General features: G+C 31.5%; 1 protein-coding gene across 4 annotated transcripts in view; it reads left to right on the plus strand.

The window, feature by feature from the left end:
* Ptp99A (Protein tyrosine phosphatase 99A) overlaps window positions 1–16,612 on the plus strand; it is a 114,716-nt gene that overhangs the window by 60,828 nt on the left and 37,276 nt on the right. For all 4 annotated transcript variants that reach the window (XM_075362156.1, XM_075362157.1, XM_075362155.1 and 1 more), the window contains exons 10-12: window positions 3,824–3,995; window positions 12,201–12,349; window positions 16,081–16,346. In XM_075362156.1, coding sequence (XP_075218271.1) covers window positions 3,824–3,995; window positions 12,201–12,349; window positions 16,081–16,346 — 587 coding nt within the window. The remainder of the gene's footprint in view (window positions 1–3,823; window positions 3,996–12,200; window positions 12,350–16,080; window positions 16,347–16,612) is intronic.

Genomic DNA, 16,612 nt, shown 5'->3' on the forward strand with positions numbered 1-16,612 from the left:
AGTGATCATCCTTTCAGTATTCAACCAAAAAAATTTTGTTTGTATTTCCTGAATGTTGGTTCGCTGTTCCAGCCTATTTTAAGAACTTAAATTGAAATATACCTAACTTATAAAATGCACTTATAAGGTCAATAAACTTTTTAATCTAATAATGTAGAATTATATCATTAATTTAATAGCAGATGGTCAAAGTCATCCCATCCAGAGGTGAAAGTACTATTTGGCACCAGGGAGTTATTAAAATTTTTGTGCTCTTCGTAATACAATTTTTTCAAGGTTGTGCATCAACCATAGTTTTTGTAGTATTGAATGTGTAGAAGTGAAAAATAAGTTTTTTCTTAAAAAAATTTCAGAATATTTCCTGATTCTCATACGTTGAGTAAATCAATTTTAAATTGTTTTTGTAAAAATCATTTAGCTTTGATTCAACAAGTGTACTACACATTTGTTTTCATTTCTTTATCGTGAAACAATACCGATAATATTATTTTAATGAGGTCAATTTTTGTGATACAGTTCATTTTTGAGAGTTGTTTTTTGACTATTGCCCAAGATTTTCAATTGGGTTTAAGTTTGGAAAGTTGTCTGGCCATGGGAGCACTTAAATGTTTCATTTTTCAACAAATCTTTCCACTTTTTTGGCATGGCACCAGTTGTTCGAACAGACCATGTTGCCTTGTGGGAATTTGTTATGAAGTTGTATCACAACCCTTACCTTCGGAATCTTGATATATCCATCACTTTTCAACATACCATCTACTGGAAGTAATGAACAAAGGCCTTCAAATGTGAAACAACCCAAAACATTTTTTTCTGGGGATGTTTTAAGTGATTTATTTTCATCTTATGCATTTCTAATTTGTGGAACCCTTTGCTCCTGAACTTAAAAATGTGACTCGTCTGTAAACATAACATTTTTCCAGTCTTCTTTCGTCCAGTTAGCATCTGCTTTGGCCTATAAGAACCTTTTTTTTTTTGCACATTACTGGTGTTAAAAGTTGCTTTTTAGCTGGCTGACAAGCTTTCCATCCAGCTGCAAGAAGTCAGCGTCTACCAATTAGTCCACAGTAGATAATTTTGAATCAAGTTTACTTTTTCTCACTAATAGTCAATTGTTTAACCAGTTTAATGCTGATACCTCCATGGTCAGATTATCCTTTCTCTCTGTCCACTCTATTTTCTTATCTCAGTCCCTTCTTCCCTAGTTTGGATCCTGTTGATGCTGGAGATATAGATCAGACTTTACTATGATTGCACAATAAACTAATGGCTGTAGTTACTTCTAGGTAAATCGGGGTCTCCTAAAATATAAATACAAATTCTGGCAGATACTTTGGCCTCTAGTTTGGTTTTTGTGCAACAATCAGATGGGAAATTGAATCCCTGTACAAAGAGATTCAAATCTTATAGAAAAAAATTAAAGGAAAAATGAGTGTTATAGATTCAAATGTCATTATACTAATTAATTATGTTGTTTCATCAGTAATCTTTTTCAATAAGGTAATTGTGAAGAAAAAATGTTCAAGAGTTATATCATTATATGTATTTATAAAATGACATTAAAAATAAATATTTTATTATCTGTGATCAGTATTAGGAATGAATGATATTTTTTATGGTGAATTGTACAATGCTTTGGTCATGTTTGGCCAGTTGTTAGAATTATTTTTGTACGACTTCAATTTTATTAGCATTCTTTTTTTTTTATTTCATCTTCAAATTCTCTGTTCTCCTCATGCAACTAGGAGATCTACATTATTATATTTCTGCTACATGAACATATGAGAAGTGGAAGTTGAGCTTTCATCTAATTAGAAAGTATTTATCTCTCATGAGAGCAATCCAAATCTATCATAATAGTAGATACCTGATTCTGCTCATAAAAAAATAAATATTCTTATGTAAAATTGTCACAAATGTTTGTTTTATTGATACACCATCATACAGACTCCTTTATTCAACTTGTTTCCCCTTTATACTAACATTCCCAATATTGCCATTCCAATTTTTATAAGTATTTTAACAATGCTAGATAAAAATTAATTTCTATTTTATTTATTTTTTTGCTATATGGATGTATTGCTTTTGTTGAAATTGGTAAATGAAGTAAAGTCATGTGTGAAATAAAATAAAAACGCAATTTGCAAACTAATTAAGGAATTATATTTTTTATATGTATGTATAAGAATGGTTAGTATGTATTAACTGAATATTTAAAAGGAACCTTATTTTCAAAAGTCTTGTAAAAATAAAATAAAATGGTAAAGCAACAGTAAGTGAACAGTTAGCCATATACCTGTATTATTGACTATTACAAGGGAAATAGTTGTATCAATTTTGTCCATCAGTCATTTGACTGATATATTCCACTCTTCTCCTTCCTATTCTAAGTAGCTTTTTTTACCTCAGTATATATGTTGCATCCCAGTTGTTTAATTATTTGCTTTTTGTGTTCTGACATTTGTTTAGAATTTAAGGTTTGCTTCAAAATAGCTTTACTCTTAAAAATCCTTTTATCTTCTATATTAATTTTTCTTGCTTAATAACATACTGTAAGTGCCACAAGCCTATTGCGTTTTCTCACAGGAATCTTTCACAAGTTCTTGTCCTATAGTTCATCTTAAGACATTTTCAGTTTGGATCACATTTTATTGCCACCAGCAGTATAAAATTAAACAGTTACTTTTTTATGTTAATTACAGTATTCTATAATAAATGATAAAGTAAGGACTACTAGAAATAAAAGCAAAGGAAATGAAAGTGTTCATGTAGAAAAGAAGACTTAACAAGAATTTTTGAATGAAAAATAAAATTTAAAAAACATGAGTTTTCTACTGTATTGCAATGTACAGCGGTAGGAAGAAAAAAATAAAAACAAAATAAAATATTTGAAATGAAGTGTTAACTGGATAATTCTGAAATTAAAGCACTTTGTCGTATTAACTGTGTTTTCTATTATTTATATGAAACTTTTAGAAATAAATGGTAGGGTAATTTTTACATTATAATATACATAGCGCTTAAACAATATGATAAAATTCATTCCAGTATTTTTGTTAATCTGTTTTGGATGGAAAAGTTGATTAAACTCCAGATTTTTTAACACTGAATTGTAGCCTCTTTATAAACACATAGTTATAAACTTTTCAAAAGTTTTGTATGAAAACTTTTGCATCTAGCACTTAATTTTTGTTACCCATCAGTAATAAAATTTTTATTATCTATCTATTTAATTTTTCTTATTTACCTGTTTGATGATTTCTATCAAAGGTTAATACTCCAGAAAGAAGCTTAATTATTGGATGTAAAAGTAATTAGAGAGTAATTTTTTATTGATGACAATATACTAGCGAAGTGATACTGAAGTAAAGTTGTTGAGAAATTGAAATGGTTGACAACAAACCCTCCTGTTTAATGCCGGATTGGCAGATTCACCTAAATCTGTACCATTATTCTTTTATTGTATGGAAAGCTTATTTAGTAAATGTTCAGTTACTTTTTTATATTATATATTTGAAACAAATTGTAGACCAGTTCCCAGTTTATGGTAAAATATATATGAATTTTTAGAAGTGTGTCAGATATTTAAATGGTTATGATCTAAGTAAATAAAATGACCAAGAAGTTTTAATTTTACTGGAATTTCAGAGTATTTTAATTTTATAATATTCTATATGTTAAGAAATCTATACTAACACTATTATACTGATTGAAATTATTCCATTTTTTAGACTAGTAGTTCTAATTGATCATTATCATAAAGATAAACAATGAGCTAAATGTTTATTAAGTAAGTGCTATATCTGTGCATTTAATGTTACAGATGGTTACATCATTTGAACCTAAAGAATATAATCTGTTATCTGCTAAAAAATCATGCAATGTTTCTAAGAATCGAAGTGATGAATTTTTGCCTGTAGAAAGTTCAAGGGTACATCTAACACGTAAACCAGGTGTTGATGGTAGTGATTATATAAATGCCTCTTGGTTCTTGGGTGAGTTCTACCTTAATTATTTGAGTGTATACATAATTCAATATAAGTTATAATAACTAATTGTTTTTAAGGAGGGTGTTAATAAATAAAAATCTGTATAAAAAAAAGTTGTTAAAACAAACGATTGTACAAAATTACTAGTAGAGCAGTATGAAAATCCATTACAGTATTATTTAATAAAATATAATTTTAGATTGGATTGGAGTTTTGCATTTGATAGTTTGGAGGACACTGGACTAACAAAACAAGTTTTATCCTTATCATAAACAGCCCAAGGTATGACTTGCTTCGCTTGGAGTTCTGCAACAGGTAGAATACAAATCATACAAATCGACAACTCTATAAGTATGCTTTGTTTACCAAAGAGACAAATTTCACTTGAGATGGCATCAACAACTTGCACAATGAGCATACATGTGCAGAAGGAAATCCTCATGAAATGGTGGAAGGCAATTTCAAACACCAATTTAGCGTCTATGTATGGTGTGGCCTTCTTCACAATCAGCTATTTAAACCTGTTCTGGCCACTTAAATGCTGAGATAATACTTGCACTTTCTTCAAGAGCAATTGCCACAGGTGCTTGAAGATGTTCCTCTAACGCTGAAATGCATATTATTCTTCCAGCTCGATGGCGCACTTCCCTACTTCTATTATGCCATTTCCACCTACTTAAGTCATAATTTCCCTGAGAAATGGATTGGAGGTCCACATTCCTGGCCACCAATATTGCCTGATCTAACACCTTTAGATTTCATCCAAAGGTGTTAGATGGTGCATCTGGGGATGGATGAAAAATATATACAAAACAAAAATATATTCTTTAATGGAATTAATTGTTTGTATTATGGATGATGTGGCTGAGCAACTTAAGGACAGCCCTGAAAAATTAAAAAGAGCAACAAAAGCAGTACAGAAGTGTGCCAGGAAACATTTTGAAAATGGTGTGCTCATTTTTGAACATTTATTATAAATTGGTACTTATAATGCACTCGGGTCTAGTGTACTGTTTCTAAATAAAATTCAAACTTTTCTAACATTTTTTATTTTATTCAACTTATTGAACACCATTTTGTTCATAATTAAATTCTCTACAAGTGTTGTTAAAAAGTTTTATGTGTTTATCACCCATTTAACAGTTGTACATCAAACAGAAAATTGAGTTTTTTACCTCAATTTATTGGTTTTCATCCCAGATTTCTCAAAAACTACTGCAGATATGGTTCGGGGTCCTATTTTATTTAATTTTTTTTTGTTCAAAAACCACCAGAAATCACTAATTCTGCCCCTTAATTAATGTCCTAAAAATTTCAGTATGACCTCATTTCACCAGAGTGGCTGAAATCTAAGTGAAATTTTTCACTACACGTAATTCGCAAACAAAGCATTTTAGGATATACTTTTTCCATTGTTTTCACAATTAGGGTAGGGTTATGAAAGTTTCGGGAAAACTTTGTGATACATCTGCATATATATATATATATATATATAATATTATTATTATTTTTTATGACCGTGTAGGATCTGATCTCTTTAGTCAGACAGTTATCCAAGTCTCTTCGATGGGACTGTTTAAGTCTTGCGGTTCTCCCAGTGCATTTTCATACATTACAATCTTTGTGCTCTTTCTAGTGTTGAAAATGTTTCTGTTGTGAGTTTTTTCTTGTGAGTGTGAAGCAAGTGTTTTTGTTCTTGATTTTCTTGTTTAATTTTGTCTTTTCTGTGGTGACTACTTGTGTAAGGTTAATTTCCTTCACATCCTCTCTTATTTCTCTGATTCATCTGCATCCTGTCTGTGTTTTTTAAGTCGACATTGTACTGTACTAGCTGTTACAGAAGTCTTAAATTTTGCAAATACTATGTCCAAAGAACCCTAGTCTCCTCTTACACATGGTATCAGTGATATCTTTGTACATGACTTTGTTGGGCACAATCCACCACTAACCATCATTCTGGTACTTTTTATTTCTTATTTTTCTGTTTTCTGGAGTCTGTCTGATTAGTCGTTCAATTGGAAGAGTGTTTCTGCTGCATAAATGTCATCCGGTTTTATATCTGTGTTGTAGTGTCTTATTTTTGCATTTATTGATAGGCATTTTTTATTATAAGTGTACCAGGTTAATTTTTGAGGTTTAGCTAGTTTCTTTCTTCTTATCTGGATTAAAGTTTTTTTAATTTAGATTGTTCATTACAATTTCTCCAAAGTATTTAAATTGAGTTACTATTTTGATTTTGATTTTATTACCATTTATGTTTACATCTTTTAATTGTTTAGCTAGTTTCTTTCTTCTTATCTGGATTAAAGTTTTTTTAATTTAGATTGTTCATTACAATTTCTCCAAAGTATTTAAATTGAGTTACTATTTTGATTTTGATTTTATTACCATTTATGTTTACATCTTTTAATTGTATTGGTTTTTGGGGCATAATTTCTGTCTTTTCAAATGAAATTTGAGGCCAGTTTATTTGCAATGTTTTGAAGTTCTAATATCTGTGATTTAGCTTTGTTTATGTTGTTTGCGAAACCAAGACAGTTTGTTTTGGTTTTTTGGCCTGTTTTTACTTTTGGGGGCATTTTTTGAGCCATTTCCTCATTACCATTTCTAGAGCACAGTTGAGTAATAGCGGTGAGAACCTCATTGTCTTGGCACAGTCCTGTTTTGATCTCAAAGGTTCTGAGAGCTTGCCTCTGAATTTTACCTTCGACTTAGTTTGTAAGGATCAGTTTTATCATATTAATTAATCTTGTATGTAATCCGAGGTGTATTAAAATTTTTAGTAGAGATTCAGTGTGGATGCAGTCATAAGCTTTCTTGAAATCTACAAATGCTATCAACAGGTCTGTTTCTTTTCCTGTTGTTATCTGTTATTAGTTTGAGTCTCATGTTCTGGTCTGGACAGCTCCTCCATGGTCTAAAACTTCCCTGGTATTCTAGTTCTTTCTCAAGTTATGGATCAATCCTATTGAGGATGTAATTGTTAGGGTTTGTTACATTCCCTTTTTTATGTAGCAGATGGATGAGAGCTATTGTACAGTATTCTGGTAGTTCTTTGATCCAGATGTTGACGAGCTGTTAACGTAGGGAAATTTTTGCTGATCTTCCTACATGTTTCCAGATCTCTACAAAAGTTTGATCTTCTCCTGCTGCTTTGTAATTCTTCATCTCACCCATTGCTTAGTAGACTTCTTTTATTGATGTTTTCTGGTGGCATTGTTATTAGGTTGTTGGTGTTGAAGTTTAGGAATTCTGTCAGTTCTTTACAATTTAGGAGTTTGTTGAAATATTTAGCTAGGATTTCCACATTGTCTTTATTGTTATGGGCCAGTTTTCATTTCTTATTAGTAGGGTTGGGGGTTTGTATTTTAGGAGCTGATTTTTGAAGGTTTTGTAGTAATCTCTCAACTGTGTTCTATTGAATTCTTCTATTGACTTCAGTGTGTATTTATGATGTTGCCTTTTTATTCTCCTTAGGGTTTGGATGTTTCTTTTCTTTGTTTTACAAGATTTTGGAAGGATTTTTCTGATTTTTGGGATTGGTGAAATAGCCGTGCTAGATATTTTTTTTCCACTGTTTCATCACATTCGCTGTTCCACCATGATGGTTTTTATGGGATTTTATTGGGCCTAATTCTTCTGTGATTTATTTAAGGTTGCTGACTAGATCTTCAAGTTTATCTGTGATTGTTATTTTTTTGGTTGCTTTTTGATAATTTTCATTCTTGATTAATTGGGTAGGGGCCATTTTTCTTTTAATTTTTAGGGGCTTGGTTTTGTTGCTTTCTTTGGGGAATGAATTTAATTTTAATTTTGACTATATAGTGATCTGAACCTGTGTCTGCTTCTCAGAGGACTTTTACATTGTAGATCTTTTGTTGGTGTTTGCTTATGAAGACATGGTCTAGTTGCCATTCTCCTTTAGTGTAGTCAGGGTGTTTCCAGGTTTTGAAGTTTCCTCTTGAAATATGTGGATTTCGAGATTAGGTTGTGGTTTCTGCAGAGATCAACAAGTCTCTTTCCACTTTTATTTGTTTTCTTTTGGGTGGGCCATTTTCTGTTGATGTTGCAGTATCTTCTTTTTCTGCCTAGTTGACCATAGAAGTCTCTGATTAATTGCTTAACATGGTTTTTGGGGATGTTATTTATAGTCCGTTCGAGTAGATCCCAGAGCTTTTCTGTTTCTTTACAGTTTTTTGGAGAGTTGTTTTTATTATTAGAGGATGCATGGGCATTTATTATAGTGTAGCTTTTATTAGATGCTTTTAGGGTGAGTATTGAGATTTTTGGGGATTGTAACTTGAATTCTTGTATAGAGTTTATTATTTTGAGGCTGACGACTAAAAACCTGTTCCAAAGTGTGGGACATTTTTCATCACTTTCTTCCCAGGACCTTTGTAGAACCTATATCCTTGAGATTCCATGGAGTTCTGGTCCAGTGTTTCTTACATCCTCCAGTCCTATGATGAGAATTTTATGTTGGTCCATTAGGCCAGTTATTATTTTTAGTTTAACGCTGCATGGGCGAGTTTATGTTATGTGTAGAAATGTAAGTGATTTGCTTTGGTTTGATTTTGGACTTTGTATTTTTCTTATTCGTGTGTGTAGTGTTAGGGCATGCCAATGTTTCCAATCGCATGTTATCTTCTAAATGGCAGCCCACCATATCCAAATGCTGCCTTCTCTGAACTCTGGTGTTGCTTGGTTCAGCCGGTGGAGTATTTCTTAAAAGACATGGGGTTCACTGTCAAGGGGTCACCTGTGGTGGGACTAGGTCCCAAGTTATAACTCTACATGTGATCTAGTGAGGTGTGATTTGATGATAAATGAAGCTGTGCAGTTTGTGTAGACTCAGTTCACTGGACAAATTTCTCCTATTTGTGTTGTATATATCCAGGTGCACCTCGTGGAGGTTCAGTCCGACTTTTGTTAAAGTTGTTATTTTGGAGAAAAAGCCTGATCCTAAACATTACACCCGTATATATATATATATACGTATATGTGTACACACACATATATGTGTGTGTGTTTAACATTCATAATAATATTTCTGATATCAGTCTTTTCAAGACACATATCACCTCTGTTGAATGTTAAAAATCAGATGGGTGGATAAAGTGACAAATGAAGAGGTATTGCGGCAAATAGATGAAGAAAGAAGCATTTGGAAAAATATACTTATAGGCCACATATTAAGGCATCCTGGAATAGTCGCTTTAATATTGGAAGGACAGGTAGAAGGGAAAAATTGTATAGGCAGGCCACGTTTGGAATATGTAAAACAAATTGTTAGGGATGTAGGATGTAGAGGGTATACTGAAATGAAACGACTACTACTAGATAGGGAATCTTGGAGAGCTGTATCAAACCAGTCAAATGACTGAAGACAAAAAAAAAAAAATCACCTCTGTACTAATTGTATATATAATTCAGCTTGATCCACCTCAGTAAAGAATTAAACAAAGTAAAACGATATTCACCTTATCTTTTCATAATGTTTACAGTAGTACTTTCATGGCAACCCACATTCTCAGTTGTAATTCTTTATAAAATTTATAAATAAATTTATACACGACTCTTAGGGCGCACTTAGCAGCTGTGCGTCTATGGTTTTGATAGGATAATATTATTATGAGGTCAAATAAAACACAGACTCATGCGAGCCAAAGACGGATGATACCGTTCTGTGTCACACATGCCTACTTTAGCACTCCTCCCACTATACAATTAAATAGTGAAAGTTATTGTTGATGCGCTCATTGCATTAGTTTAATTTTTTGATTATTTGAGTAAGGTTTAATGTATATCATGCCTCCCAAAAAAAAAAACTGCCTCTTTGTACTATCCTTTAAAAAAAAAAAACTGCCTCTTGTGCTGACTATCCTGGAACATTTACATACGACGGAAATGTTTTATATTGTCGAATTTGCAAGAAAAATATTTTGTGCACAAAAAAGTTTCAAATAGATCAGCATGTCAAGACAAGTCGTCATATTACAGGATTGCAAAAGAAAGGCCCATGAGAACAACTTATAAAAGCGGCAAGTAGCAGTGATTTCACTTCAAAGGTAAACAAAAAAACTACTTTAACATGGATTTATACGAAGAATTGCTTACAAATAATATTCCTCTTCGCAAACTTACAAATCCTACCTTCAAAGATTTTCTGCAAAAATATTGCTTGGATCAAAATATTCCTGATGAATCAACAGTGCGTAAAGATTACATACCAACAATTTATCTACATGTTCTGGAAGAAATACGCAATGAACTCAAAGATAGCATTATTTGGATTTCAGCTGACAAAACTATCGACAGTTGTAGCCGTTAAATTGTGAATTTAATTGTCGGTGCATTAAAACTAGAACCTTCTTCCTATCTGGTGGCCTACAAAGACATTGAGAAGACAAATCATTCTATGATCGCCAGATTTGTAAATGAGTGTATTAAAAAAATATTTCCTGAATCTTCTGCAGATGAAAGAGTATATATTTCTCTCAGATGCTGCTCCCTATATGATCAAGGCAGCCAAAAGCCCTCCCAAATGTTTTATCCTAATTTGATTCATCTGACGTGCTTTGCTCATGAAGTACATCGATTCGCTCAAGAACTACAATCCATGTTTGGGAATGTAAATAAACTGATTTCATCAAGAAAGAAAGAGTTTTTAAGGCACCTGCTCACAATAAGGCCTATAAAGAAAAACTGCCAAATGTGCCTTTATCTCTCGAACCAGTGGTAACTCGATGGGGAACGTGGATTGATGCTGTACTGTTTTACAATGAACATTTCAAGGTCATCAAAGGTGTAGTAAACGACTTTGATAGTGCAGAATGGGCTATGGCAGTTTGTCAGTCCAAGGAAGCATTTAACAATTCTATTATAAAAAGAAAAACATAGCTGTGACTAGCACTCATTTTTCCCACGTACCTGCAAGTGTTAAAAAGCTTGAAACTCAAGGTTTAGCATTGCCTGAATCTATTCAGTTAATTAATAAAATCCGCCAAATGAACTCCGCATTGCCAGAGGTATTCCCGTGTAAACTTAAAGAAAAATTTGATAACATTTTGAACAACCCAGGCTTTGAACCTTTGTGTCAAATTGATAGTTTTATTAACAGGACAAGTGAACTTTTGCCAGAAACAGTAAGTGCTAATATAGCACCCAAATTCAAATACTGCCCAGTTACCTCAGTGAATATGGAACGATCCTTTTCCACTTATAAAAATATTTTGAGTGATCGAAGATACAATCTTACTACCAAACATTTGGAACAGTACCTGATTGTTTACATTTACAAAAATAACAAAATATTAAATAATTGTTAATTATCGGAAATATCAATCTATTATTCAACTACTTACTATTTGTATGCTGATTTTGAAATAAGAACTAAAAATTACTATTTTTTTTATTATTTAGAGTTGCATATTTTGACATTTTCATGCATATTTTAACTATTCTTCATGCATATTTCAAGTGTTTTATGTTGCATATAATCCAGTCTCTAGTTATATGTAATGAAGGTAATGCATTAGCTGAGAGTATTTTATAACTTATGATGAATTTGTGGATTTGAAAACTTATGATATTAATTGGTAAGTTTATATTAAGTGTTATCATAGTGTGTTCTTTGGTGATTCTTTTTTAATTGTTAAGGTAGTAGAAGAGATTTATGCTAGAAATTTTGATAAATGACTTTGGATTTTAGAGGTAAATTAGACTTGAAAATACAAAAAGTGATATAAACTGAAAACTAAATCAACTTTTAAACGATAAAAGCACTGCACGGAGCCACTTTTGGATCAACTTGATGACTAAATCTATCCAGATAAACATAACCTTTATTGTCACCTATTGGTGTACTGACATCAGTAAAGTTGATCCTCAAATTTCTCATTAATAGTTGTATAAAGGATCAGTCTGAGAACATGCGTTAAAGAAGAGTGCAAATGCTATCAAAAGCATTTCTGTTTTTAATGTATTTCATTTTCCAGTCCCTTCCCACATGTAAGCTCAAGCACATCAGTTTGATTTGGTTTGATTCTAAGGATGCTACTCACACCTTTGATCTCCATCCTTCCAGGCTTTTCTGCCAAGATATGATTGATGTTTTTTTTTATGCTGGTATAATCTAAATTTAAACCTCAGGTTAGTGTCTTATTTTTGTGACTAACATTAAAAATCTTTGTAATTTACTTTTTGTTATAGGTTTTAAGAAGCTTCGTGAATTTATAATAACACAACATCCATTAGAAAGTACTGTAATAGATTTTTGGCAGATGGTATGGGATCATAATGCACAGACAATTGTTCTGTTGTCCTCAGTGGATAGTAATCATTTGCCTAGCTCTCCATCGGTATGTTATATAAAATACTGTTATTGAGGTATTTATAAATGTATATATATATGAATGGAATCTCTTCTGAATATCCAGTTGTTATGTCTGTGCTAAACATAAATCAATTATACAGGTTTTATGTTATACAGTGTTAAATAACTAACTATGTGCTTTTTAGAAATTTTTGCTCATTTTAGGATTAATTTCAATGAATTAAAAAAAAACCAATATCTTCTTTCAACAAATAATATAACCTTTACTTTTTATTTATGTAATTACTATTGTATTGTATTGTAATTACTATTGTAAATTAATTCACTTGTCTATGCAAATTCATAATATCCTTTTAATATATTGTAATTCAGTGTGTTTCATGGAAAAAGCCTGGCGATACTGCAAGGTATCAGATAGATTATATAATTGTTAAGCAAAGATTTAGAAATCAACTTGTTGACTCCAAAACTTACCCTGGAGAAGACATTGATAGCGACCATAATTTAGTGATAATGAAATGTAGATTGGGGTTTAAAAATCTGAAGAAAAGGTGTCAGATGAATCTGTGGAATTTAGAGAAGCTTGAGGAATAGGAGAGAAAGAAGATTTTTGAGGAGGACATCACAAGGGGTCTGAGTAAAAAAGATAAGGTAGAAAATGTAGAAGAAAGAATGGGATAATATTAAAAAGGAAATTCTTAAATCAGCAGAAGCGAACTTAGGTGGAACAAAGAGAACTGGTAGAAAACCTTGGAATTCAGACAATATATTGCAGCTGATGGATGAATGTAGGAAATATAAAAATGCTAGTGATGAAGAAAGTAAAAGGAACTATCGACAATTAAGGAATAGTATAAACAGGAAGTGTAAAGTAGCGAAAGTGGATTAAAGAAAAGTGTTCAGAAGTAGAAAGAGAAATGAACATTGGTAAAATAGACAGAGCAAACAGGAAAGTTAACGAAAATTTTGGGATACATAAATTAAAATCTAATAATGTGTTAAACAAAGATGGTACACCACCGATTTATAATATGAAAGGCAAAGTCGATAGGTGGGTGGAATACATTGAAAAGTTATATGGAGGAATTGAATTAAAAAATGGTGTTATAAAGGAAGAAGAGGAAGTCGAAGAGGATGAAAGGTGAGATACAATACTGAGTTCTCAATTTAAGAGAACATTAAAAGATTTGAATGACAGAATGGTTCCTGGAATAGACGGAATACTTGTAGAATTACTGCGCAGTGCATGTGAGGAAGCAACTGATTGATTATACAAACTGGTGTGTAATATTTATTAAAAAGGAGAAGTTCCATCAGATTTTAAAAAGAGTGTGTTATACCAAAGAAAGCAGGAGCAGATAAATGTGAAGAATACAGAACAATTAGCCTTACTAGTCATGCATCAAAAATCTTGATTAGAATTCTGTACAGAAAAATTGAGAGGAGAGTGGAAGAAGTGTTAGGAGAAGACCACCAATTTGGTTTCAGAAAAAGTATAGGGACAAAGGAAGCAATTTTAGGCCTCAGATTAATAGCAGAAGAAAGATTAAAGAAAAACAAACCAACATACTTGGTATTTATAGACCTAGAAAAGGCATTCAGAAACGTAGACTGGAATAAAATGTTCAGCATTTTAAAAAAATTGGGGTTCAAATACAGAGATGAACGATTGCTAACATTTACTGGAACCAAACAGCAACAGTAATAATTGAAGAACATAAGAAAAGCTGTAATAAGATAGGGAGTCCAACAAGGATGTTCTCTATCCCCGTTACTTTTCAATCTTTACATAGAATTACCAGTTAATGATGTTAAAGAACAATTTAGATCCGGAGTAACATTACAAGGTGAAAAGATGAAGATGCTACGATTTGCTGATGATACAGTAATTCTAGATGAGAGTAAAAAGGATTTATAAGGAACAATAAACAGCATGGATGAAGTCGTACGCAAGAAGTACCACATGAAAATAAACAAGAACAAATTGAAAGTAATTAAATGTAGTAGAAAAATGAAGATGGACCACTGAATATGAAAATAGGAAGAGAAGAGATATGGTGGTAGAAGAATTTTGTTATTTGGGCAGTAGAATTACTAAAGATGGACAAAGCAGGAGCGATATAAAATACCGAATAGCTTAGGCAAAACGAGCCATCAGTCAGAAATATAATTTGCATATATCAAAAATTAATTTAAACGTCAGGAAAAGATTTTTGAAAGTATATATTTGGAGCATAGCTTTATGTGGAAGTGAAACTTGGACGATCGGAGTACCTGAGAAGAAAAGATTAGAAGCTTTTGAAATGTGGTGCTATAGGAGAATATTAAAAATCAGATGGGTGGGTAAAGTGACAAATGAAGAGGTGTTGCGGCAAATCAATGAAGAAAGAAGCATTCGGAAAAATATAGTTAAAAGAAGAAACAGACTTATAGGCCACATATTAAGGCATCCTGGAATAGTCGCTTTAATATTGGAGGGACAGGTAGAAGGAAAAAATTGTGCAGGCAGGCAACATTTGGAATATGTAAATCAAATTGTTAGGGATGTAGGATGTAGGGGGTATATTGAAATGAAACAACTAGCACTAGATAGGGAATATTGGAGAGCTGCATCAAACCAGTCAAATGACTGAAGACAAAAGAAAAAAAAAATATTATCAATGACATAAGTGAGAAAGATGGTTATACAATTTAAAATTCATCCATCCCATTGTATCCTTTTCCAGAAGAATCATTTTGCAGTCAAGATAAGGGTTATGTGGTTCAAAATAACAGAATATTTAAACTAAACACTAAAGAAATTTATGGCAGAAAGCTTCCAGCTAATATTATATCAGAGAAGCAGTACAGTTACTTATATTATATAATACAGGAAGAGAAATAGGTACAGTTATTGATTATTCATTAGATTTTTAATCGGCAAAGATCATCATTAATGTTCATTTATTTACTTTTATAAAAATTATTTCATATCTACCCAAGTTAATTAATAAGTGTTGTATTTTTTTTTTTTTTTTTTCATTGCTGAAATGTCTACAATTGTTTGTCAGCAGTTTGTTAAAAACCTTTTTATTATTTTTATTTATATTGGAAATCATTATTAACAATACGTTTTTATTTTGGTTTACGTGTAAGTTTGGAGAGTACTTGTATCTTTAATATATCATTTGACTTACCTTAGCATAATCTTATAACAAACACAGTATATAACTAGTGGTACATAAATAATTTTGTAAAAAAAAAAGTACTGACCCACTAAATATCATGGATAATGACTGAAATTAAAAGCATCTGTAATATAAAAATAAATAAGCAAGATGATGTTTTAGAAATAAGTAATAAGACTACAGTGCATTCCATTTACAAAAATATTTTACAAACGTGTAACATACTAATGTCCAACTTCTTAGAAGGGATGCATGTAATTTAAATGTGTATGTAATTTATAATTAAGCTAATTATTATAACTTTGCAGATTTAATAGCTTTGGATTTTCCAATGGGTATAGCTTGACCAGTTTAGCTAGCGGTATACTATGATGAGTTTAATTGTCTGTAATTATATTTATGTAACTCTACTACTGAGTGGAGTTTTATAAAGTTATATTTATCGGATTGGTAAATCATGAAAGTCAGTTTAATAATGTGAGGTCCAGACTAGGTTCTTCATGCAATGATTATAGTGTTAAGAATATTATAATGTTTAACATTTTAATTAAATATCCTTTATTAATTATTCTTTTTTAAACTTTAATAGGAGTATGGGATTTTTTGGCCGAGAGAAAATGAAACTACATTAGATGGTAAAAATTTTAAAGTAAAATGTGTAGAAGAAGGTACAGTGTCCAGAGATCTCACAGTACAGTCTTTACAGGATGATTATGAATTAGCTGTACGAATAATTGAACCGCCTTCATCGTCTAATCAGATCACTTCTGATCTACCTGCTCTTGTTAATCTTCTTAATATTGTTCATAAATGGCACCTTGAGTATCAAAATGGTCCTATTATTGTCGTAGACAGGTCAGTGCAATAATATATTAATATTTTAATATCAGTCGGTAAGTGAACTTCAGTCTTTGTTATTATGTATAACAATTTGTGTTAGTGTTAAACCCCAGCTTACCGACATTTTAATAATATGGTTCTATAATTTATAAACATTCTACACTCACTATGTGCTATTATAAAATTAAAGGCTTTTAATATATTTAGTTGTATCTGTTAACATTTCATATCTTAAGATTTATTAATTAAACAATATTAGAATTATCACTTTATAACTCAGT

Source organism: Lycorma delicatula, chromosome 4, assembly GCF_047948215.1.
Source record: "Lycorma delicatula isolate Av1 chromosome 4, ASM4794821v1, whole genome shotgun sequence".
NCBI classification, from domain to species: Eukaryota; Metazoa; Arthropoda; class Insecta; order Hemiptera; family Fulgoridae; genus Lycorma; species Lycorma delicatula.